We start from the raw sequence: 27,122 nt of genomic DNA on the forward strand, positions 1-27,122 counted from the left end.
GCTCTACAGTATCTCTTCACCAAGCAAGAGATACATTCATTTCTCCACTGGATTATTTCCAGTGATGAAATTGTTGTGGCAAACGTTGTATTCCAATGACCTAATATAATTTGATTTACACTTTACACTTTACACTTTACACTGTATCAATACATCAATTTATTATCTCCCAGGCAAAATAAACAGCAGAACAACAGTAACAACACACAGACACTATAGGTAACCATTTATACTGTGCATTTAAAGGTCCGATGCATCCATTTTTATGTTTATATCAAATCATTTTTGGGTAACAATTAAATTCCATTGAAATGGTAAAAAAGAAACAAAAATAGCTTCTTGGAAAGGAGTAATTTCTCAAGCAAGAATTTAGCTAGGACTGTCTGGAAGTGGTATGAGTGGGGAGGGGAAAATTGAAAATTTGCTGTTATTGGCAGAGAGGTTTGGAACTCTCTTTCTTATTGGTCTATCAACTCATTTACTGCATGGTGATGTCACCACGGATGGCCAAAACTCCATCCCACCAAAACAGGCAGCAATTTCAGGTATTTTAGAGCAGCTCTTACACTAAAAAGGCATTACCATAATTTTCACAATTTCACAGTATTATTCCAACCTCATAATGTGGAAATATATAGAAAACACGGGACAACCACATTTCTGACTGCACTGAGCCTTTAAGCAAAGTGAAAATGTCAGTTCACACCACAGGTCAGGTAACAACATGAGGCAATAGAAGGCACTGTAATTCAGCTTAATAAATAAGGTAAAACAGCCATTCCTAACTAGCCTGGGTACCAGTCTGTTTAGCTAACGTTCCACTGTCATTGCTAAACAGACTTGTACCCAGGCTAATTCATAATCCATTCATCCACAGCATTTCTCTTTTCCCTCGGTCACACCACAGTCTCGCGGCCAGGGTCAGGGTCTGAGAGCTGGCTGTCTGAGGAGGGTGGTCTGGTCTGCTCCTCCCCTCCCACTCCTGTGTCTGAGAACTGCAGTGGAGGCCCAGAGGGAAGCTGAAAGGGCTCAGGGAAGGCATGGAAGTGGACAGGAGATGGCTCCAGCTCTGTCTCAGTGAGCCCTAGTCCATCCTGACCCCGCAGTCCCCCCATTCCTCCTCCTCTTTTCCCCTGCTCCTCCTCCTGGTCCTCCTCCTCGTGCGCCTCAGCCAGAGGGAGCTGTAGGAACTGAGGAAGCCACAGCTGCTCCTTCTTCAGCAGGCCTCTCTGATCGTCCACACTGCAGCACTGGGCTCTGGACAGAAGTTCCATCAGACCTGCAGACAACAGACAAATCATGTTAGGCTCATGTCTTAATGTAATAGCAACATAGCTACCTGAAAACAGCTGATCATTGCAATAATGTCTAGTAGGTTCCCACACAAACCATTCCCTTACCATCCATGTCATAGGTTCTTCTAAAGGCAGGGTTTCTCAGCCTGGTGTTGGTCCGGACTCTGTCAGCACTAAAGAGGGAGCTAGTATCCACATCTACAACAGCTGATCTTCTTCCCTAACGAATATAGAAAAATGTCACGTTGTTTGAAATGCCAAGAACTTTTTAAAGCCTAGATTCAATCAGATCAAGTGTTAACCGGTGATAGCGGACTCCCACATAGCTGGTATTTTGGCGGTGTCGGAGTTGTAACTGTGTTATAGCTGTCAAATTGGTGAGCGGTTGCTCATGTGGTTGTCACGAAGCTACAACTGCCCCACTCACTTTGGAAGTTCAGAACAAGAAACTGTATGCTACATAATGAAAATCATTAAAGAAATAAGGATTTATATCAGCCTAATCGGGGTGTAGATTACAACACAGATTCCAGTGTTCAAACTTGGAACAAGGCTGCATGGGATTATTATTAATGTGACTCGGCGCATCCAATGGCAATGTCTGCGATACACACATAAAAAATACTGCAGTTTGATATAGAACATTCTAGTGCTTACTATAATATGTAGTATACTGTAGTATACTGTACTCCACACTGTAGTTGATAAATAGATTTATTTGACCATTTAAAACACAATACAACCACACCTGTGGATAATGCATTCAAATCATCAGGGATGTCACAAAAAAAAGTTTGAAAATGTATGAAATAAATATTACACACATAAACATAGCCTACTAGCCATACTTTGGTTACACATATATCAACAAATAAAACAATGGACAGGATGACATTGCCTTAGCCTAGAGCAGGACTCCCTCAGTCGATCAGCGATCTCAGGCTCCTAAACCAAGTTAAATGATGGTTTAATCACGGCGATGTCAGGTGACGCCAGATGATGATGCAGATGGCTTGTCGGGTTCTGATATTATCTTCGGCCTCTCTGTAGCCTGTGATGCCAGATGATGATGATGGAGTTGGCTTGCTGACCCTGATGTCGTCCTCTGCTCAGCCCCCCACCACACATCAGCCCAGAGCAGTAGTGATCCTCACTAGGAGCTCTCTGCCATTTCCACAATGCAGTCAGGTCTCATTGATCAAGAAGCAGCCGGTGTTGAGATGCATCATTTAAATGCATGCCAACATTAGCCAGCTAGCAAAACCAGACAAATCAATCTGCCATCAGTCCTGCAACTCCGTGGGTAAAAACAACCAGATATATCCAATCAACAATTCAATAACTTATCAAAAACTAAAATATGTACAAAATTCCAGAGCTCTCTGTTTAGGCTGCCTTACAACACCATGGAAACCACAGAGCCAGTATCCCTTGGTCATGTGTAGTACTTACTATAGAATTTTGTAGAATACTATGGGTGCTTTCGTTAATTCACTCTGGCTAACTATTACGATTTCAGAGCACTCTCGTCTGAGTGCGCCAGAGCGTAGAATAACTGATGAATTTACGAACGCGCAACACCCGTTGAATATAAACATTGGCAAAAAAACGTAATTAAATTGTTGTCAGCAACACAGTCACAAACGCTCTACATAACATGAAAACAGCCTAACCAGCTCTGCTAGGGCAAGTAAAATGGTCAGAGTGAGGTGTTCTCTCATTTGTGTCTGAAAGTATCTAGCAAGCTAGCCAACTTTAGCTTGTTAGCTTGGGTGCTTGAATGCCATTGCGAGGTCAGAATGCTCAGATCAACCCTACTCCTCAGCCAAAGTGTCCAGTGTGCGCTCTGAACACTCCATGAGCAAAAAGCTCTGAATTTATGAACTGACAACAATCTGAATTTATGAACGCCCAGAGCGCACTTTGGCACTCCAGTGGGAATAAGGAACACACACATTAGTACACACTGTAGTATTCCTCGATTGTGTAGTGCTTACTATAGCATTTTGTAGTGTACTGTAGAATTAGAATACTATACTCCACACTGTAGAATCCCTTGATTGTGTAGTGCTTACTATATAATTTTGGAGTATACTGTACAATACTATACTACACAACAAACTCTCCAGTGTTCATTTTTTATTTATAACTTTAAATCAACACTGAAAGTGTTGCATCTGTGGACCCATATAGACACCGGAACAGTGTTGAATTAAATTAACACACTGCTTAGTGCCTTTCAAGTAAATTGTAGAGTTACATGTGTCATGTCCTGACCAGTAAAGGGGTCATTTTGTTATTGGTGTTGGTCAGGACGTGGCAGGGGTGTGTTTGTTTTGTGTGTTTCGGGGTTTTTGGTTTATGTTCTATGTTTTCTATTTCTATGTGGGTTTTCTAGTTTGTCTATTTCAATGTTAGTTTTGGGAACGACCTCCAATTAGAAGCAGCTGGTTGTCGTTGCTTCTAATTGGAGGCCATATTTAAGTGGGTTTATTTTCTCTTGTGTTTATGGGTGGTTGTTTCTTTGTATAGATGTGTAGCCTTACAGGACTGTCGTTCGTTTTTCTTGTTTTGTTTAGTGTTCACCTTTATAAAATAAAAGTTAAGTATGGACCCTTACCACGCTGAGTATTGGTCCGATATTTCTTAATCCTCAGAAGACAAAGATTATGACAACATGACTGTATTTGTTAGTGACAGAGACATGATTGTTGCATTCATCCCTTTTTGGTCCCATTGACTTCACGAATATGTTATTATAAAAATAAGTTTCATTTTGAGGGCCTAGTTTTATCCTAATACAGGGGCCTGAATCTCCTACACATCACTTTGAACCAAAACCACACCTATCATTATCATATTTCCCAGGACGCTCTATTGCAGGTTGATATTTAGAGTAGTTTTTTCAATATCTATGTTTGTGCATTGATTGATTGATTCATTAATTAATCTTATACTACTCAAATATAAATTACAAAAATATTCTAAACTTATCCTAAATGTTACTTGGACTTATTGCACCGGTAACTGAAATGGTTGTTACAATTTAGATGGTTTAGTTAGTCCCATAGTTTAGTCTTCCCAACCCAGGGAGTCGTTCTGAATGCAGGTTGTGGGTGATAAAAACATTTCAAAAAGTTGGATAGGCCCACAATGGATGGATTATAATAGGAATTACACATCACGTTGCAAGCCAGCATAATGCGACTTGCAGGCCTGACGTAAAGCATTAATTTCAGGCCACTGTATTAAAGATGTGTTCCTAACGGGGTACAAACACCATGTAATGTCATCCTTTGTACCTTTAATTATAAGTGCGTAAGTGTACCCCAGTTCATACTGTACCTCAGGCCACATTGGGCCTGCAAGTAGGGTTGCAAAATTCTGGATTCCCAGATTTGTCTAAAATCGTGATTGAAGGATTTCTGATTTTCTCCTTCCATTTCCAAGAAAACTTCCAACCAGGATTTCTGTATAACCTGGGAATTTGGGTAAAGTTACCAGAATGTTGCAAGTCACATTATGCTAGCTTGCAAAGTTATGTGTAATTCCTATTGAACTCCATCCAGAGTTAGGATATACAACAGATGGAATTTTAATTCACCTGCAACCTTGCATTCAGAATGATTGCCTGGGTTAGGAACATTGTGAGGAGACTACCGAAGGCATTTAAACTGGAACAATCATTTCAGTAACAGGTGCAAAAATCTAAATAACTGATTGGATTACTTTAGAAAAATGCATGTTATTTATCTTTGTGTAGCATAATATTAATCAGTCAATCAATGTACAGTACATGCACAAACTTAGATATAGCAGATCAGATGCTTTAATGTTCAAATACATTGATAGAACTTCTGTTCATTTTCTTGCCTTAGTACCTGACTTGCATATCTTAGACCACCTTTTTCAAAAATATTAAACACAAATGTCATCAGTGAATACAAAATTCATTGTTAAGTGTTTTGTTGACATAATAATAAAGGTGCAATATGCATAAATGGCTCCACCATTTCCTGGTTGCTAAAATTCTAATAGTTTGCCTAATTTCAGTTTTGTTGACAAAACAAGCAATGCATAGTGTAGAGACTCATTGTACCAACTAAACCGCCGTGAAATATCTTTTCAATCACCAGAAATATTGTATTTTCAGCTGTTTGAAGCAGGTATACAAAACCAAAAGTAAAAGACGCAAAAATGAAGCTTAAAAACGTGAAGCATGGAAATAGTTCACATAGAACAGATCTAACACTTCTTACACTTGCTTTCAATGAGAATGACAAATCTATAACTCACATTTATATGTGAATTTGGTCAAGTAACCCAAAAAGTTACATATTGCATCTTTAACACATTGTTTTCATCAGAAGAGAAATGTGTACTATTGTGTTCACTGTTTCCGGCAATATGTAAATACTACTGCACAAAATTCTAAATCATCCAATCACTGTCATACCATGTAAACTATATGGAAAGATCTAGGCAATGGGGACTATCCAAATTGTATTATCTTTTAAAATATTGCAGACATGCAGAGATGCAGAGAATGAAGTTGGGTTACTCCTAAATCATAATCTCCAACATTGTGACCTTCCTTAGAGCTTTTCTTCGGTGTGGATTTAGGCCTATACATTCGTATCCTTGTGTTTCTTTATTGTATTCACCTTTCCTTATTTCTATTGTGGATTGTGTTTCTGTGCGCCAGTGGAAAGTCTACAAAACTATGAGCAAACAAAACTGTGTATTGAATACATGGAATTGAGTTGTGATGATACCGATGAATGAATCCTCCACATAATGTGCTTATTTTTGATTAAATGTAAAACACAGACTAGCTTTCTGTTTTGTCTGCTTGGATTTAAGAGAAAGGTATGATTGCGCAATTTTTTTTGCAGGCAGTTGTGTTCTTTTGATGAATGTATTTGCAATTTTGACTGCATAATAGAGTTTTGATTAACGTATTTATGTTTTGAGAAGGCAACTACACTTTGAAAACACATTCATTGTTTTGCAAAAGGCCACAAAATTCTATGTCTTGCGGTGTCTGTTTTGAAAATCGACATTGTTCCAAAAAATGCTTGTACGTGATTCAGAAAAACTGAACTAGCACTTACTAATTTTACCATAATGTACTATATTATGCATTATAGTTGACCATGGTACACCGTGGTGAATACTATGTTAGGCCTATGATAACTTTGTAAATAATGGTATTTATTTATCCATATTACTCTACTGTGCAATGACAATCATGTACACAATGAATGTGCTGTACTGTAAATATGTAGCCATTGAACAAATCTGATGTATCATGGTGTAAAGCTGGAAATCATTCCATGAATATGATCATTATGGAAATAAATAATGGTTTACCTGGTAAAAAAAATACTATAATTTACTTTCGCATACTACAGTACTTATTATAAAATTATTTAGTACACTGTAGTAAACTGTAGTACAGTGTAGAACACTATATACTACACACTGCATTGATATGCTAATATGTAATTTGCATATACCCCAACCCCCTCCCCATGTGCCAATTTCTGCCTCCCATGAGTAAGAAACCTACACGCCAAGTATAGATCATATATTGTTGTTCCCAAAAAATGGAAAAAATGTGTGTGTATGAAAGTGTTCTCCCCCTGCTCAGTTGTGAGCTATAATTTTAATAAAGCTGATTTTAAACACAACAAACTCATGTTGGGAAAAAGGTGAAACTAATCTATGCCTGTTCTGATAAAAACCTTAGGGCATTTAGCCTCGGGGATGCCTTGCTTGACCACACCCTCCTTCCTTGCTCCTGGCCTGCCCTGCCTCTTCCACCAATCCATTTGTTTTTATGGACAGAGAAGAGCAGAAGCTCTGAGCTGTCCGATCAGGTCCATTGTCTACTGTCGGCCAACAGGTCATGGAGAAGAGCAGGAGGGCTGATCTGTTCATACTCATTCTGATCTACTTGCAGGTTATGGCAAGTTTGCTGTTTTAGTATTTGTCCAATAGAACACTACAATATACTACAGTAATGTCTGCAAAACTGCGACAAGAAATACTACAATTTAATGCTACAGTAAATACTACAGTATGCTGGAGTAATGTATGCAAAAACACAAGACTAAATACTACAGTATGTGCTGTAATGTTTCTGGGAGAGAAAAAAACTGCTGTCCTATAGTTAAGTCCGTAAAAATACTACAATGAATACTATAGTACAGTGCCCTCCACAATTATTGGGACAGTAAAGCTTTTTTTTCTTATTTTGGCTCTATAGTCCAAAGTCCTATAGTCCAAAGTCCAAAGTATGGATTTGAAGTCAAACAATGACTATGAAGATAACGTGCAGATTCTCAGCTTTAATTTTAGGTTATGTTCATCCATATCGGTTGAACCGTTTAGAAATTACAGCACTTTTGTACATAGTCCCCACCTTTTAGGGGAGGAAAGTATTGGGACAAATTCACATATATGTTTATTAAAGTAGTAAAAACGTAAGAATTCGGTCCCATATTCATAGCACACAATGGCTACATCAAGCTTGTGACTCTACAAACTTGTTCGATACATTTGCTGTTTGTTTTGGTTGTGTTTCAGATTATTTTGTGCCCAATAGAAATGAATGTTAAATAGAGTATGTATCTAAACACTTCAACAGTAATGTGGATGCTACCATGATTACGGAGAATCCTGGATGATGAGTGAGAAAGTTACAGACGCTACATGGGAGGTACAGGGGAGCTTGGCATTTTTTAAGTGGTATGATATTTGCGCGTCTATAACTTTCTCACATTATTCATGATTCATTCAGGATTATCCGTAATCATGGTAGCATCCAGATTCATGTAGAAGTGTTTAGAAACATATTCTTATTTACAACAAAGGTGACTCCAAAAAGACACAATACATTATTTACCATTAATTTCTATTGAGCACAAAATAATCAGAAACACAACCAACACAAACATCAAATGTTTGTCAAATTTGTCCCAATACTTTTGGTCCCCTAAAATGGATGGACCATGTACAAAAAGTGCTGTAATTTCTAAATGGTTCACCAATATGGATGAAAATTCACTCAAATTAAAGCTGACAGTTTGCACTTTAACCTCATATGCATTCTTTGATTTCAAATCCGAAGTTTTGAAGTATAGAGCCAAACAAAGAAAAAAAATGTCACTGTCCCAATAATTACAGAGGGCACTGTTTATAAATATACTAACACTACAGTTTTAATAACATAGTAAACTATGATATTTTTCATGTGGGTATAACGCCAGGAGCGCTATCCTGATTTGACAGCTCCAATGCAGTTACCTCCGATATCGCCTAAATAAAAACAATGAAACTGCTTTGCAGGTAGACAGACAGATATATAGACGGACGGACGGACGGACGGACGGACGGACGGACGGACGGACGGACGGACGGACGGACGGACGGACGGACGGACGGACGGACGGACGGACAGACAGACAGACAGACAGACAGACAGACAGACAGACAGACAGACAGACAGACAGACAGACAGACAGACAGACAGACAGACAGACAGACAGACAGAACGTTGCTCAAGTACCACTCACCTGAAACACAGGGCCTGAGGAGCTACCACACACCATTGAGCTGCTGCTCTGCTCAGTACCTGGGGAAAATAATTGGATAAAATATTCTCAATCTCAAAAACAAAACTACGCAAAACAATTTAGACGCGTGGCGGTCCCGAAATTTCGTCAGCCGGTGATTGTCAAGCAAATAACTGCCGGTCTCACGGTAATTGACCGTTAATTAACATAAACACATTTAGCATCTCCTGGCTTCCACACTGATGCAGACCTTTGGAACATCTACATTTTAAAAAGTCTAATAAATCTATGTAATATAGCCTACGTCTTCACAATAAATCCATTATTTATTTTAGACAGGTTTAAAGAAACATGATATGAAGAAAATGTCCCACTGTCATTGGTATTATGAGGAAAAAACTGTTTTGGTAACTGATGCACATAAGTAAAAGATGACGAGATAATGTACTGTAAACGAAGCAAGTACACTCACAAGGACAACTACAGTAGTACACTGCCTATATATATATATATATATATATATACACTGCTCAAAAAAATAAAGGGAACACTTAAACAACACAATGTAACTCCAAGTCAATCACACTTCTGTGAAATCAAACTGTCCACTTAGGAAGCAACACTGATTGACAATAAATTTCACATGCTGTTGTGCAAATGGAATAGACAACAGGTGGAAATTATAGGCAATTAGCAAGACACCCCCAATAAAGGAGTGTTTCTGTAGGTGGGGACCACAGACCACTTCTCAGTTCCTATGCTTCCTGGCTGATGTTTTGGTCACTTTTGAATGCTGGCGGTGCTTTCACTCTAGTGGTAGCATGAGACGGAGTCTACAACCCACACAAGTGGCTCAGGTAGTGCAGCTCATCCAGGATGGCACATCAATGCGAGCTGTGGCAAGGTTTGCTGTGTCTGTCAGCGTAGTGTCTAGAGCATGGAGGCGCTACCAGGAGACAGGCCAGTACATCAGGAGACGTGGAGGAGGCCGTAGGAGGGCAACCTCCACCTTTGTGCAAGGAGGAGCACTGCCAGAGCCCTGCAAAATGACCTCCAGCAGGCCACAAATGTGCATGTGTCTGCTCAAACGGTCAGAAACAGACTCCATGAGGGTGGTATGAGGGCCCGACGTCCACAGGGCCCAACACCGTGCAGGACGTTTGGCATTTGCCAGAGAACACCAAGATTGGCAAATTCGCCACTGGCGCCCTGTGCTCTTCACAGATGAAAGCAGGTTCACACTGAGCACGTGAAAGACGTGACAGAGTATGGAGACGCCGTGGAGAACGTTCTGCTGCCTGCAACATCCTCCAGCATGACCGGTTTGGCGGTGGGTCAGTCATGGTGTGGGGTGGCATTTCTTTGGGGGCCGCACAGCCCTCCATGTGCTCGCCAGAGGTAGCCTGACTGCCATTAGGTACCAAGATGAGATCCTCAGACCCCTTGTGAGACCATATGCTGGTGCGGTTGGCCCTGGGTTCCTCCTAATGCAAGACAATGCTAGACCTCATGTGGCTGGAGTGTGTCAGCAGTTCCTGCAAGAGGAAGGCATTGATGCTATGGACTGGCCCGCCCGTTCCCCAGACCTGAATCCAAATGAGCACATCTGGGACATCATGTCTCGCTCCATCCACCAACGCCACGTTGCACCACAGACTGTCCAGGAGTTGGCAGATGCTTTAGTCCAGGTCTGGGAGGAGATCCCTCAGAAGACCATCCGCCACCTCATCAGGAGCACGCCCAGGCGTTGTAGGGAGGTCATACAGGCACGTGGAGGCCACACACACTACTGAGCCTCATTTTGACTTGTTTTAAGGACATTACATCAAAGTTGGATCAGCCTGTAGTGTGGTTTTCCACTTTCATTTTGAGTGTGACTCCAAATCCAGACCTCCATGGGTTGATAAATTGGATTTCCATTGATTATTTTTGTGTGATTTTGTTGTCAGCACATTCAACTATGTAAAGAAAAAAGTATTTAATAAGATTATTTCTTTCATTCAGATCTAGGATGTGTTGTTTAAGTGTTCCCTTTATTTTTTTGAGCAGTATATATATATATATTCACACCTCTTGACTTTTCCACATTTTGCTGTGTTACATATTGGGATTAAAATGGATTTAATTGTCATTTTTTGTCAACGATCTACACAAAATACTCTGTAATGTCCAAATGGAAAAAAAGTTTAACATTTGAAAAGAAATGTTTGGAAATAAAAAAACGAATATATCTTAATTAGATAAGTATTCAACCCCCTTAGTCAATACATGTTAGAATCACATTTGACAGTGATTAGAGCTGTGAGTCTTTCTAGTGAAAGGTGAATTTGTGTCTCTGTGTCTGTTGGAAAGCAGACTGAAACAAGTTTTTCTCTAGGATTTTGCCTGTGCTAAGCTCTATTCCGTTTCTTTTTATCCCCCAAAAAACTCCCTATCCTTGCCGATGACAGGCATACCCATAACAAGATGCAGCCACCACAATGCTAAAAAATATGAAGAGTGGTGCTCAGTGATGTGTTGTGTTGGATTTGCCCTGAACATAATGCTTTGTATTCAGGACAAAAAGTTCACTTAATTTCCAACATATTTTGCAGGATTACTTTAGTGCCTTATTGCAAACAGGATGCATGTTTTGGAATATTTTCATCCTTTTCACTCTATAATTTATGTTAGTATTGTGGAGTAACTTCAATGTTGTTTATCCATCATCAGTTATCTGGAAAACCTCCCTGGTCTTTGTGGTTGAATCTGTGCTTGAAATTCACTGCTAGACTGAGGGACCTTACAGATACATGTATGTGAGATGAGGTAGTCATTTAAAAATCATGTTAAACACTATTATTGCACACCGAGTGAGTCCATGCAACTTATTTTGTGACTTGTTAAAAGGGTTGAATAGTTATTGACTTAAGACATTTCAGCTTTTCATTTTTAATTCATTTGTAAACATTTCTAAAAACATAATTCCACTTTGACATTATGAGGTATAGAGCAAACGCATGTAGATCAGTGACACAATATATCAATTTAATCCATTTTGAATTCAGGCTGTAAAACAACAAAATGTGGAAAAGGTCAAGGGGTGTGAATGCTTTCTGAAGGCACAGTAGATGTATAATCTTCATCAGAAGATATATTGTACTAAAAGAGAATATTATATTATATTTTACAGTCAGCTATTTATTTGCTGTTTACATTGAAATCATATTGTCCAACTCCATAGCTGTCATTGTCAAGCAAAACAAGACAATTAGTGATACAGAGTTGGCATGATAGCACAAACAGACTGGCACTTAGACTAGGTACTGTAATTACATAATAATTGCCTAAAAATTATTGGTTTTAATTCTTTGAGATTCATTGCAAAAACAAACGAGCACCACTAAGTACTGCCAATTGTGCTGTCTTCTTGGAAGTGATTATCATGAAGTTCGGAGTAAATACCAGACAAACACTGGCTAAACAAGCACTGTAAATTATCATGCTTTACAGAAAATTCTCATAGGAAATCATAGTGTTTGGCGTAATAGGACATAGCGTATTGCAGAATATTGTACTGACTCCTTTGGGGAAATATATGCATAAGCTTTGTGGATACAGTATCAGTTTTGAGCACAAGCAATCTCACTGTCTAGGTTTCTCTCCTGCACACACATACACACAATAGAAAACACAGAAAAACAAACAGAATTTTGCAGCATACTAGCCTTTCACTCTGTCCAGTGTTATCTTTTTGTTGGCCAGGGAGGTTACGGCCATGCTCATGCTCAGGGACTCTTTGCTCCCACTCTGAAATAAAAGGGAGTATGGAGAGAAAACATCAGAGGGTTTATAGGTTATGCAACAGCATAGAACGTCACAATCAGAGTCCCATAGTTAGACTCACCATGGTTACTATGACGTCCTGTGGTCGCAGACGTTGCTTCTGGAGCACTGGGGTCAGTGCTTCCTGTAGAGACTTACTGGACTTTACCACAATACCCACTGTCTTCCCTGTGGACACTATCTCCACCCTGAGAAATAGACACAACTTGGCATTAGTATGATTTTGTTTGTTTGTAGGGTTTATTTAATTACAAAAAAATACAAAAGTGAACATGTTGTAAAATATCAGGATGTGGACACTCACGCAAATGTCACTCTGAGCTCCAAGAAGACCTGCTGCTCCTTCAGAACTGAGCTGTCCTGATCCAGAGAGAGGGGCTTCTGGGGAGAGACCGGAGAACAGAAGGCGAATAATGAACACAGTACATCAACTATACTTGGCATAGAAAATTCTCCCTACTCCTCCAACTAAGATGCTGCTGAGTGACAGACAGACACCATTTTGGGTAAAACCAATAGTCTGCTTGAGAGGTTGCTTGATTGATTGATTTTATAAGTCAATTAAAAAATATATACATATACACACAGTACATATTCAAACTTGTCAGCGATAACACAATAAAGTCTGACTTATTTCCATTGTGGTCCCTTGTGGTCCCATTGTGGTACATACTCTACACTCTTAGAAGTAAAGGTGCCTGGAAGAACATTTTGGGGTTCTAAGAATTGCCACACCAGTGGAACCATTCCAGGTCAAAAAGGTTCCCAGAGGAACCCCTCTGAAAAGGGTCTTAGAGGAACCCCTGTGTAAAGGTTCAAACCGGAACCTTTTTGTGATGGGATGGGTTCAATAGTCCGCCACAGTGGACGCGTCATAATACCCATAAAAACACAGAAATGGTTCCAATTGTTTTTCCGCCACACATTTTTCACATTATGAATTTGACAAAAAAAATCTAATTAATTGTGTTTGGTGTAGACTTACCTTGATGAGACGTTTTGATAGCTGTGTAATTCTCTCTCAGACAAGGTGAGTTTTCTCAACATATTCACCTCAATTTCCTCTAAAAAATTTGCAATGACAATTTTTTATGAAACTTACATTGTCCGACCGAGAGAGATTTGCGCGGTTATCAAAACGTCACACCAGGGTAAGCCTACACGAAACACAGAACTTATATGAAGTAGCTCTAAAACCCCAGAGGGAAAAATGTATGGTGGGAAAACGATTGGAACCATTTCCAGTCCAGGTTTAAGAGTGGTACCGTGGTACTAAATGTTGAACCTTTTTAATAATATATTGTAGAGCTGGCAGCCTATCAGGAGATAGGAGGCGTGGCTTTACTATAGTTTTTTTTGCCAGCCGTTTGCCATTCCTGTTCGCAATGTTAAGTTTATACACTGCAAATTTAAATGTTCCTCAAATATTTAGGCATCTTACATATTCTAATATAATATTAATATTGCTGAATACATATAGTAATAACGTGGTAACTCCAACTTTGGGATTTGCATAAGCTACAAAACTGTCAGTGTTCAAACTTAACATGCGATGACAATAAAACAGAACCGATGAACAGGGATGACATTTACACTAACGCCTTCAAGCTCAACTCTGGACCTACAAATCAGTTCCACTGCATTTTTTCATTGTTCCCCTCTAATCAGGGACTGATTTAGACAGGGGACACCAGGTGTGTGCAATAAATGATCAGGTAGAACAGAAAAACAGCAAGCTCTGGACCTCGTAGGGTAAGAGATATTACTCAGCTGGCCTCGGCTCTGCATGTAGGAGCCGATTCTGACTGAGGCTCACCTTGTCCTTGCCCTGCAGGTAGATGATGACATCCGAGAGGGGGAGGCCTCTCTTCTCACAGAGCCCAGTCAGCATAGTGCGGATGGAGAGGCCAGGTCGGGCTGGAGCCAGGGAGGCAGTGCCGTCAGGTAGGAACACACAACAGTACTTCTCTGCCTGGCCCGCACGCCAACGCTCCTTCTCCAACTTCTGGGGGGAAAGGGGGTAAAAAGCACAAGTTAATTCAAAGTTTAAATAACTATTATGTGATAGTCAGAGCTTGGTGTGTGTGTGCGTGCTCACCTCTGCTGCATTGAGGAGAGATCCCGACCTGGCTGTGCTCTGTAAGACTGCAGCATGGTCAGCAAGCTCAGCTAAGGGAATGGGTAGGGGGTATATTCAGCTGCAGATATACTGTATGTCATCAGACCAGAAAAGTAATAGACTGTAATGTAAATTCTGAACCAATGCTATCCCTATTGTATTATACCTCCCCACGATCCCCTCTTTTCCTGTCCTTTCTCTCTGGTCAGCTTGTTCTGTGGAACTCCTTTTCTCTTCTCTGCTCCCTCGTCCAAATCCAAAGGTAGAGACTTTCCTGGTTTGACCCTTGGTTTCTATGAACAATACTCAGTTATGAAGTGATGTGTTGGTTTATGCACAAACTTTAGAGCACATTTTTACAATACTGTATGGCCAGGGCCGGCCCTAGCCTTTTGGCGGCCCTAAACGAGATTTAGTTGAGGGGCCCCACACCTCGCGAGCAAAACATTTTAGTGGCCCCCCTCTTGACGGCTGAGATAAAGTACATTTCCCGTAATTCTACACATTTTGCCATGGGGCGCAGAGATAATGTTGCAGTTTTAAAGCAAGTATCCGCAATTCTACACATTTTGCCATGAGGTGGAGATAACATTTTGCCATTTTATAACTAACTTCATGCAATTCTATTAATTTTGCCACCGGGGCGGAGATAACATTATTACGTTTTACAGTTAATTTCCTGCAATTCTACACATTTGAGCACATGTTCTTCTTACCCGGTCGTTAATTCGGACATGATTACTACAAGTTCAGATAGCTGGTTAGACTAATTTTCCAATCTAAAAATATTTTGCTGACTTGGAATAATTGAGTGACTGTCAGCGACTGACATAACAAGAGGAAAACTGCTGATACACAACCATATCTCTAAACGGCACCTTGTGTATTCTACTATTCTAACTCTCAACAAACAATAAGTTGAAACCCCAACTGAGTTCCAATTGTATTTTTTATTTTTGTACGCTTATACCTGGGGCCGGCCCTGTGTACGGTACCTCTTTGGGTTTCTGGTCAGCCTTGGGTCTGTCACTAAGAGAGGGGATGTCAGTCCCAGCAGTCTTTCTGGTTGCTGTGCTCTTCGAGCGGGGGCCCAGCTCAGGTAGAGGCCTGCCCTCCACATTGGCCAACATGCAGCTCTGATAGAGCTGGGAGCGAACAAAGCGTGTGTAGCTGTCAAACTTCATCAGCTTGAAGATCTGAAGTGAGGGGGAGAGAGAGAGAGAGAGAGAGAGAGAGAGAGAGGAAGCCTTTTTAAGTCAGGCAACACAACCATCTTTGTTACTAAACTCAGTTTTCATGGCATTTCTTATTTTTCCTGCTGTTTCCCACAGCAAAAGATGGGCATGCTACTGTATGAATACTTAATAAAGGAATATTTCATTATTTTCTAACGGAGGCTTGCTACAGTAGATGATGTGTCCATGATGGTGTACCTGTTGTTGAGCCTTGTGATACATGTCAGGTTGAGGGTTTCTCACTTCCCACTCCTCGATGCGGACTTTGTCATCAATGTTGATGGGATGGGAGGCACTGCCTGAGAGGTAACTGCTGTAGATGGAGCGAGCCTCCTGATTTAACTGGACAGAAAAGGAACATGGTCAGACCCTGACAGATAGAGACCCCTCTTAGCACATGGGGTAATCTTGAAGATGTCAAAAACCAATTTTCATCTGTGAAGTACCTTCTCTTTCTGATTGACTGGGATCTGTCTGAACTTTTCACATGCCTGCCAAAATAAGATGTTCTCAGCACTGACCTCCGACTTCAGGAAAGCCTGTGGGTTTAAGCAGAAAAATAGTCTTGTCACCAATATTTACCCAACCACAATACCTTATCACCAGGCATAATCTTCAGCCTGTTTATACTGTCTGAAAACTGTGGGTAGTTTCTTAAGGGGTTAAGGGGGAAACCTCTTCCACAGTGTTTTTTTATTGGACCTTAATACTACCTTAAATTTGACTTACAGTATACCCTGCAAACCAAAATTGGTTCTGAGAACGTTCCCAGAACATTCATTAGGTTGCCATAAAAACTGTCTAGTTGTGCTGATGATTATACAATGTTTGTATAAAACATTTGCCTGATGTTGCAAGAACGTTCCCAGAACACATTTTGTTATTACATCACCTGGAAACCTAATAAGAACCCTAGGGCAATGTTCTGTGGTGGTTGTTACAGATGTAGTGCACAACATTTCAGTGAATGTTAGGAGAATGTTCAAAGGATATTTAATTTAAAACATTTTCTTATCAAGAACATTACTTGAATGTTTTTGGGACGTTATCATCCTAATGTTAGATAAAACCCTAACTAGAACTTAATGGGAATGTTAGCTAATGTCCTGGGAATGTTCTCTGTTTGCTGGGTATTGTTTACTCTGATATCTCACTCACACACATTCCTCTGCTCTCCACAGGCCCGTAATCCAAACTGGTGAATCTCATCTCTTTTCCCATAAATCCTCCAGCCCTCAGGAGAAAATCAGACGCCCATGTGGTTCTGACTATTTAAGGGACTCTTGCGTGGGCCTCTTTTTCACTTTAATTTCTTTGGCATTTTGACAAACAGTCTTTGTGGCAGGGTTATGTAGTCTCTCCCAGTCAGTAAAAAAATGCTTTCATTCAAATAATGTTTTGTGTTTGCTTTTCATGCACTGTGTAATTGATGTGTATATACAGTACCAGTCAAAAGTTTGGACACAACTACTCATTCAAGGGTTTTTATTTATTTTGACTATTGTAGAATAATAGTGAAGACATCAAAACTATGAAATAACACATATGGAATCATGTAGTAACCAAAAAAGTGTTAAACAAATCAAAATATATTTTATATGTGAGATTCATCGAAGCAGCCACCCTTTCCCTTGATGACAACTTTGCACACTTTTGACCTTCTCTCAACCAGCTTCACCTGGAATGATTTTCCAACCGTCTTGAAGGTGTTCCCACATATGCTGAGCACTTGTTGGCTGCTTTTCCTTCACTCTGCGGTTCAACTCATCCCAAACCACCTCAATTGGGTTGAGGTCTGGTGATTGTGGAGGTACTGTAGATATAGTGTAATTGTTGTTTTTTGATGTGTTCATGCAGGGCTTATATCAAATCAAATACAATTTTATTGGTCACATACACATATTTAGCAGAACTTATCGTGGGTGTAGAGAAATGCTTGTGTTCTTAGCTCCACCAGTGCAGTAATATCTAACAATTCATAACAATACACAAAAATCTAAAAGTAAAATAATGGAATTAAGAAATGTATAAATATTAGGATGAGCAATGTCAGAGTGGCATTGACTAAAATACAGTAGAATAGAATACAGCACATACATATGAAATGAGTAAAGCGGTATGTAAACATTATTAAAGTGACTAGTGATTCCATGTCTATGTATATGGGGCAGCAGCCTCTAAGGTACATGGTTGAGTAACCGGGTGGTAGCCAGCTAGTGATAGCTATTTAACAGTGTGATGGCCTTGAGATAGAAGCTGTTTTTCAGTTTCTCGGTTCCAGCTTTGATGCACCTGTACTGACCTCGCCTTCTGGATGATAGCGGGGTGAACAGTCCGTGGCTTGGGTGGCTGGTGTCCTTGATGATCTTTTTGGCCTTCCTGTGACATCGGGTGCTGTAGGTGTCCTGGAGGGCAGGCAATGTGCCCCGGGTGATGCATTGGGCAGACCGCACCACTCTCTGGAGAGCCCTGTGGTTGCGGGCGGTGCAGTTGCCGTACCAGGCGGTGATACAGCCTGACAGGATGTTCTCAAATGTGCATCTGTAAAAGTTTGGGAGGGTCTTAGGGGCCAAGCCAAATTTCTTCAGCCTCCTGAGGTTGAAGAGGCGCTGTTGCGCCTTCTTCACCACGCTGTCTGTGTGGGTGGACCTTTTCAGAACGTCAGAGATGTGTACGCCGAGGAATTTGAAGCTTTCCACCTTCTCCATTGTGGTCCCTTCAATGTGGATAGGGGCGTCCTCCCTCTGCTTTTTCCTGAAGTCCCCGATCATCTCTTTTGTTTTGTTGATGTTAAAGGAGAGGTTATTTTCCTGGCACCACTCCGCCAGGGCCCTCACCTCCTCCCTGTAGGCTGTCTCGTCATTGTTGCAAACTTGCTGGCTGAGTTGGAGGCGTGTGTGGCCATGCAGTCATAGGTGAACAAGCAGTACAGGAGGGGGCTGAGTACGTACTCTTATGGGGTTTCGTGTGTTGAGGATCAGTGAAGTGGAGGTGTTGTTTCCTACCTTCAACACCTGGGGGCGGCCCGTCAGGAAGTCCAGGACCCAGTTGCACAGGGCATTCTTACATAGGTATTCCTCTTGAATATGTCTGTAAACACTCCAGCCAACTGGTCTACGCATGCTCTGATGACGCGGCTAGGGATACTGTCTGGGCCGGCAGCCATGCAACTTCTTATGGCTTGGGGGCAGTATTTCAACGTCTGGATGAGAAGCGTGCCCAAAGTAAACTGCCTGTTACTCAGGCCCAGAAGCCAGGATATGCATATAATTTGTAAAGTTTCCAAAACTGTTAAAATAATGTCTGTGAGTATAACAGAACTGATATGGCAGGTGAAAACCTGAGGAAAATACATCCAGGAAGTGGGATTTCTTTGATGTGGGTATTTTCAATTGAATGCCTATAGAGTATCTAATGGGTTAGGACCCAGATTGCAGTTCCTATGGCTTCCACTAGATGTCAACGGTCTTTAGACATTGTTTCAGGCTTGTTTTCTGAAAAATGAAGAAGAGTGAGACCTTTCTGTCAGTGGACTGTAGAATCATGCCGTGCTGGTTTGCTCCGCGTGACTGAGTGCGCACCCTTCGTTGTTTTTTCTTTCTATTGAATACGCTACTGTCTGGTTGAAATATTATAAATTATTTAGACAATTGACAACCTGAGGATTAATTATAAACATCGTTTGACATGTTTCGATGAACTTTACCGGTACTATTAGAATGTATTCGTCTGCATGGTTTGACCGCCTTTGAGCCAGTGGATTACTGAACAAAATGAGTTTTTGGGATATAAAGAGGGACTTTATCGAACAAAACAAACATTTTTTGTGTAGCTGGGACTCTTGTGACGTTTTGCCTGTTTGATTGCCTTACGGAGGGAATAACTACATGGTTTGTATTTCGACCATCTTCCCAGTCATCTTGCCATGGTTAAATGCGGTGGTTAGCGCTTTCAGTTTTGAGCGAATGCTGCCATCTGTCCATGGCTTCTGGTTTGGGTAGGTTTAAATAGGGACAGTGGGAACAACCTCCCCTATACACTTCCTGATGAACTCAGTCACTGTGTCTGTGTATACATCAATGTTATTATCCGAGGCTACCCGGAACATATCCCAGTCCACATGATCAAAACATTCTTGAAGCATGGATTCCGATTGATCAGACCAGCGTTGAATAAACCTTAGCACGGACTTCCTGTTTGAGTTTCTGGCTCTAGGAAGGGAGGAGAAAAATCGAGTCGGGATCTGATTTGCCGAAGGGGCCTTGTAGTGTAGGCATCCAGGAAGATAGAATAGGAGGGGTCGAGTGTTTGGATATTACATTTTTGCATCTGAGCTCCTAGAGTGTGCGGCTCTCCCTTATTTTCAAGGGGTCGCGTGTTTTCCCATCGCGAGTACTACAGTCATTGTGTTGGTAGAACTTCGGTAGCATTTTCCTCAAATTTGCTTTGTTAAAATCCACAGCTACAATAAATACAATAAACCTCAGGTATGTTGTTTCCAGTTTGCATAAAGTCCAGTGTAGTTCCTTGAGGGACGTTGGGGTATCGGCTTGAGGGGGAATATACACAGCTGTGACTATAACCAAAGAGAATTCTCTTGGGAGGTAATACGGTCGGAGTTTGATTGTGAGGTATTCTAGGTCAGGTGAACAAAAGGACTTGAGTTTCTGTACGTTATCACAATCACACCATGAGTGGTTAATCATGAAACATACACCACGCCCTTCTTCTACCTGGAGAGTTCTTTATTCCTGTCTGTGCGATGTACTGAGAACCCAGCTGGCTGTATGGATGGAGACAGTATATCCAGAGAGAGACATGATTCCATGAAACAGAGTATATTACACTCCGTGATGTCTCTCTAGAAGGAGATCCTCACTCTGAGCTTGTTTACTATATTGTCCAGAGACTGAACATTAGCGAGTAATATACTCAGAAGCGGTGGATGGTGTGCCTGCCTCCTGAGTCAGACTAGAAGTCCACTCCGAATACCTCTTCGCCGACGAGCAGCATCTTGGAGCAGCCTCTGGGATAAGTTAAATTGCCCTGAGGGGTAAGAACAAAGGATCCAATTCGGGAAATTCCTGGTCGTAATATGCTGGTGAGTTACCGCCACTGATATCCAAAAGTTCTTTCCGGCTGTATGTAATAACACAAAAACATTCTGGGCGAATAGTGTAAGAAATAACACAAAAAAGCAAAATACTGCAAAGTTGCTTAGCAGCTAGAAGCAGTGCTGCCATGTCTAAGATGGCTATGACATCCTGAGACCGCGGTTAAATAAAGGTAAAATAATCAATACAAAATCATAGTCTTTCCTTTACATGACAATGTACATGTTCAAAATTACTTCATTTATCTCTTAAAAACACACAAGACCCATAAACACACACTGTATACTAAAGCTCATCATGAATAAGCCTGAAAGATTGTGTACAGTCAGGTTTAGGTCCTACCGTGAAGTAGAGGACACCAGTTGGGTCCTGTAGTAGCCTCTCAAAGCTCACAGCCCAGCTGGCCACCTTCCCCACACCACTGGCTCCATCACTGGGCACGGTGGGGAGACTGGAGTTACTGCTGGAACACAGGCCCGCACTGGCTCCACGCTCCTCTGGTACCACATTCAGCTCTGGAGACATTAACAACAGGGCTGTACTGGATGTAATACAGAAACGACCATATATGCTTCACTTTGAAATATGATATGTGTCTTCTCCTGTACTTGAACATAGTAATGTGATTTTGAATACAGAGAACTTAAATCTAATCACTGAGTTGTGAAAATATACAGGAAATTAAAAGACGAATGTACAAAAAAAACAAGTCCTGCGAAACTCCCTCACGTGACTTTCTTTCACATACAGCTGTCAGCTATTGACGAGGAAGTCATTGTGGTAACACTGTAACTTCAGAGCCAGACAGGCAGGTGAACCCAATAGACAGTGCATTCTTTAGCTTTTACAAACAGTAAACACTACTTACAGTGAGCTACAAAAGTATTGGGACAGTGACACATTTTTTGTTGTTTTGGCTCTGTACTCCAGCACAATGATACAATGACTGTGAGGTTGAAGTGCAGACTGTCAGCTTAAATTTGAGGGTATTTTTTTATCCATATCGGGTGAACCATTTAGAAATTACATCACTTTTTGTACATAGTCCCCCCCCCCATTTTAGGGAACCAAAAGTATTCGGACAAATTCACTTATGTGTATTATCGTAGTCAAACGTTTAGTATTTGGTCCCATATTCCTAGCATTAAATGATTACATCAAGCTTGTTGTGACTCTACAAACTTGTTGGATGCATTTGCTGTTTGTTTTGGGTTGTGTTTCAGATTATTTTGTGCCCAATAGAAATGAATGTTAAATAATGTATTGTCATTTTGGAATCCCTTTTATTGTAAATAAGAATAGAATATGTTTCTAAACACTACTACATTCATGTGGATGCTACCATGATTACGGATAGTCTTGAATGAATCGTGAATAATGATGAGTGAGAAAGTTACAGACGCACAAATATCATACCCCCAAGACATGCTAACTTCTCTCCATTACGGTAACAGGCTAGCTTAGCACATTTCTTTGTTGTTGGGGGAGGAGGGGTGTGATATTTGTGCTCACTCATCATTATTCACTTTGAAATATTATTTGTGTCTTCTCCTGCACTTGAACACAGTAACACGATTTTGAATACAGAACACTTTAATCTAATCACTGAGTTGTGAAAATGTACAGGAAATTAAAAGATGAATGTACAAGAGGACAAGTCCTGAGCAACTTCTCACGTGACTTTCTCTCACATACGGCTGTCAGCTATTGACGAGGAAGTCATTGTGGTAACCCCGTAACTTCAGAGCCAGACAGGCAGGTGAACCTAATAGACAGTGCATTCTTTAGCTTTTACAAACAGTAAACACTACTTACAGTGAGCGCCAAAAGTATTGGGACAGTGACATTTTTGTTGTTGCTTTGGCTCTGCACTCCAGCACTTTGAATTTGAAATGATACAGTGACTATGAGGTTGAAGTGCAGAACGTCAGCTTTCATTTGAGGGGATTTTCATCCATATCGGGTGAACCGTTTAGAATTACACCACTTTTTGCACATAGTCCCCCCATTTTAGGGAACCAAAAGTATTGGGACAAATTCACTTATGTGTATTAACGTAGTCAAAAGTTTAGTATTTGGTCCCATATTCCTAGCATGCATTGACTGCATCAAGCTTGTGACTCTACACACTTGTTGGATGCATTTGCTGTTAGTTTTGGTCGTTTCAAATTATTTTGTGCCCAATAGAAATGAATGGTAAATAGTGTAATGTGTCCTTTTGGAGTCACTTTTATTGTAAAGCTGACAGTCATTGTATCATTTCATTGTTTCACTGCAATACTTTTGGAGCTAACTGTATATGAGTGAAACATGTTGAGAGAGGAGGACGCTGTGCTACAGGGCCATTCACTTATTCACATGCAGCTCTGATGTACAGCTCCTCAAAGCACTCAGCAGGTGAGTGAGTGAGTGAGTGAGTGAGTGAGTGAGTGAGTGAGTGAGTGAGTGAGTGAGTGAGTGAGTGAGTGAGTGAGTGAGTGAGTGAGTGAGTGAGTGAGTGAGTGAGTGAGTGAGTGAGTGAGTGAGTGAGTGAGTGAGTGAGTGAGTGAGTGAGTGAGTGAGTGCATCCATATGTATAACTGGGAGAAAGCAGACCATCTATTGTCCGGTCCAACATGTTCAGTGAAAAAACCCCGAATGTGTCCATGTTTCAACTCACCTCCGTCCGACACTGCCAGACTCTGTAACCACAAACATAGACTAGTGAATAAATCTGCTTTGGATTAGGGTAACAACAATCAGATACACAATGATTTTATATCTAAAGTAACATATTTTTAGTTGGCGTAAAACCTCTAATCTTTAGAAGACTTTAGAGCTTAGACAGTGAGACTGTGAGACAGAAAGACAGACAGACAGTCTAGGCCCACTTACTGCACGTCCATTCGTTATTCCAAGGTTTTTATGTGTTAGGAACATTGCCGTATCGCTTCGGTTAATTGAAAGATTCCAAGAGAGACATTGATAGATCACTGAAGAAGGGTTCCGGTAATGTTCTTCTCTGAACCTACTTGCTTTGCAGTGACTGCCACTTCCTGACTGCACAGGAAGTCTTGCCATAGCAACATGACCACAAGAGGATGTGTGTGCACTCTACACAAACCCTCGTCTTACTTTACCCCCTTGTCTAAAGCAATATCATTCTCATTCATGCAGACAATAGAATACACCAAAACATGAAATGAACACACTGAAGATTACAGTTTGAAAATAGTTTGTGGTGTTTGAGTTTCTCTAGCCAAATATTGGTCATGTGTTTTAATTAGCATAAAACTGGATCTTAACCATATAGAATTAGGAAGATCTCTATGCTTAACCTTGACAAATTTCCACCAGCTGTAAGTGACTAAACACACACCATCACCACCATAAACCACAGCTCACATATTGTTATCTAATATTAGTTAATAATTAGTTAGTACATTGTTATCTATAAGTGAATTAAGTTAATTATATATAAGATAATTTTAGTATAGGTTTACCCTTGTGAGATTCAGTGGTCTAATGCTGGTTTCATTGTTGTATCTTCCAAGTCTCCTTCGGAGAGAGGATCTCAGGGCAAGTTGAGAGAATCCTTTGGTGAACTCTTTGAACATCATTGTTTTCTGTAGGATAAATTCAAAACAATCCAACATTGATCAGATAAATTACGTCACACTTGGCTCAACTATAACATGACTTGTCTGAGCATGTTCCATACTCTCTAAAAATCTTGAACTTCCATGACAACCCAAGGGGAGCGGGTAAATCTGATCCTAGCTATCCCTAAATGCTACATAAGGCACCACAGGAAATTCCCCCAAAAGCCACAATCCTCACGATACAGAATATCTACTGCACATGATTAAATGTATGTAAAAGTATTGTACCTTCTCTCTGGATTCTCCAGTTGTTTTCCTCAAAGGACAGTGGCAGGATGCAGAGGTCTCCATGGCAGTGGTGGAGCCTACTGGAATAGACAGAGAGAGAAAGGAGAGGAAAGGAGATGAGACGTTAACAGCTCTGGGCGGCTTATGCCAGGGGACTGGTCTGGGGCCCACAGTGATGATGGCTTATCACTGAACAAACAACATCCCAGCCATAAACCACAGCTCACATGGATATAAAAATCAATGGGTGGGACACAGATAGATAAACACAGCAACCACTCAAGGGGAAGTCTCAGGTTGTCTCCTCCTCCATTCCAGTTTCACAGTGACTGTCTGTTCCTAAAACTGTGTGAACCAGCCCGCATGTAACCCACTCATAACCCATTTTAACATAAACCAGCCTGCATGCCCATATGGCCATTTATACATACACAATATAGACCTGTGCATACAATGTTTTTATTTCACAATTCAAGAAAATAAGATTGACCTTCATCCTTGTGTAATATACTGTATATGACACCATTCACTGTACCATTTAATTCTTTGCAGTAACCTAGTAGTATTTTAGTAGTATTTTATTAGGATCCAATTAGCTACAGCCAAAGATGCAGCTACTCTTCCTGGGGTCCACACAAAACTTAAAATAATACATAATACTAACAGACAATGATAGCCGAAGGACAGAATCACATACATTTTAAATAAGAATACACACTTTCATATTCTTATGCCTTAGCAATTCATGCAACATGTACTCCTAACAAAGGCTACACTGCAGTCTTCCATTTTGTAGCAGTTGCTTACTGTTACAATTGCAGGTCCTGATCCTAATCTCTCAGAACCAGTTTTTCTGTAAACACTAGCAAGAATCTCACAACATTAGGAACCACCCGTGTCGTTGATTCTGCCATTTGACGTCAACGCTATTCATAATATTAATGTGATTCATAGTTGCTACTGAATGCAAGTGCAACGAAAACGACAATGGAAATGCTACTTAAACGTTCAATCTGCCTGTGACTCAATCATACTGAGTGGAGGAACTGAGGAGAAAAGATGAGAGCTTCAGCTTGCAGGGCATCATGCATAGAGAATGATAATAGAGTAGGTAACTGATGGATAAGAGTGTGACTGTGTGTCAGACAAATCTGACTCATGGCGAGATGATGCATGAGTGGAAGAGGAGCAAATACTAAAACCAAGATGATTTGCTTTGAATTTGTGACTCAAGAGAACATTTCTTGTTACAATAGAGTAGAGTTTATTGGCAAGAGAAAAGCAAAGAGATTACAGGTGCAATGAAACACAAATGTCTCAGCAGTATCTATTGTATGATATCATGAGAATAAGCCCCCTTTTCTCCTTGTATGATATAGATGTAGGATCTTAATTTGAATCGGTTTGCTACAGTGGGAACATAATCCTGTTGCGACAGGAAATGTGAATTATTATATGGATTATAATTAATGGACATTTTTGTAGTGGTTGATACATTTTTTATAAGTGAAAATCAAGTCTGAAATTTCAAAGTGGAAATTAGAAACTTCAGAACACTTTTTTACATTTCAAATATACTACAAGTTGCGCATTTCCTGCATGGCAGGAATGTTCTTCTGTAACATGGTGATCAAATTAAGATCCTACATCTGCATTATCCTCTCGCTCAATGCATTAGCAGCAATACAGCTTGGAACTGACCACAGCTGGAGCGGACTGGATCTTCAAACTGGACTAACATGCACTATTAGGGCACTCCGCTCTCACTCTAGGAGCATCAGGCCACGAGACTGAGAGGTAGTATGACCGCTAGGATTACCTTGACAACACCCTCTCCTCTTAGCAGCCCAGGTATTTGTATTGCAGCAAATAAGCAATGAGGCCAAAAAGGTATAATAACTAATGCAGTTGGTAGGGTTGCTATAGTTGTCATTCGGTTTTACTCAGGATTGCTTTATCTTAAGATTGACAGGATTCCAAGATAATGTGCAATCTTCTTTGAGTGTCTATCATATAGAGACGTTTAAAAGGAATTTGTGCTGGACTGCATTGTGTAAACTGTAGCAATACATCTTAGTTTTGTCA

At 40.6% G+C, this 27,122-nt stretch overlaps 1 protein-coding gene across 3 annotated transcripts; it reads right to left on the minus strand.

Annotated features, from left to right (window-relative positions):
* Window positions 1–141: 141 nt before the first annotated feature.
* On the minus strand, window positions 142–25,273 carry rgs14b (regulator of G protein signaling 14b). Of its 3 annotated transcripts, XM_014195934.3 has the most exons (16): window positions 25,038–25,273; window positions 24,651–24,773; window positions 23,828–23,849; window positions 21,511–21,683; window positions 16,501–16,593; window positions 16,253–16,396; window positions 15,815–16,015; window positions 14,986–15,112; window positions 14,799–14,869; window positions 14,517–14,705; window positions 13,005–13,081; window positions 12,762–12,888; window positions 12,583–12,664; window positions 8,876–8,934; window positions 1,401–1,515; window positions 142–1,279 (listed from the first exon to the last, which is right to left on the minus strand). In XM_014195934.3, the coding sequence occupies exons 1-16, from the start codon at window positions 25,098–25,100 to the stop codon at window positions 897–899; spliced, it is 2,049 nt and encodes a 682-aa protein (XP_014051409.2). In that variant the 5' UTR covers window positions 25,101–25,273; the 3' UTR covers window positions 142–896. The 3 variants fall into 3 exon arrangements, with proteins under 3 accessions (XP_014051409.2, XP_045572835.1, XP_014051411.2); XM_045716879.2 differs by lacking the exons at window positions 24,651–24,773; window positions 25,038–25,273 and adding an exon at window positions 24,043–24,223 and having other exon boundaries at window positions 14,517–14,702; XM_014195936.3 differs by lacking the exons at window positions 24,651–24,773; window positions 25,038–25,273 and adding an exon at window positions 24,043–24,223.
* Window positions 25,274–27,122: the final 1,849 nt, after the last annotated feature.

This window comes from Salmo salar, chromosome 04 (genome assembly GCF_965601325.2).
Source record: "Salmo salar chromosome 04, fSalSal1, whole genome shotgun sequence".
NCBI lineage: Eukaryota > Metazoa > Chordata > Actinopteri > Salmoniformes > Salmonidae > Salmo > Salmo salar.

What these genes read in the sequence shown, in the direction of transcription:
- rgs14b (XM_014195934.3), bottom strand. Translation starts at nt 25,100, where the DNA reads ATGGAGACCTCTGCATCCTGCCACTGTCCTTTGAGGAAAACAACTGGA. An exon ending in GAGCTCAGAGTGACATTTGC is followed by an intron (nt 12,889 to 13,004) that starts GTGAGTGTCCAC and finishes TCTATTTCTCAG; the next exon opens with GGTGGAGATAGTGTCCACAG. An exon ending in CCTCAGGCCCTGTGTTTCAG is followed by an intron (nt 1,516 to 8,875) that starts GTGAGTGGTACT and finishes TATATTCGTTAG; the next exon opens with GGAAGAAGATCAGCTGTTGT.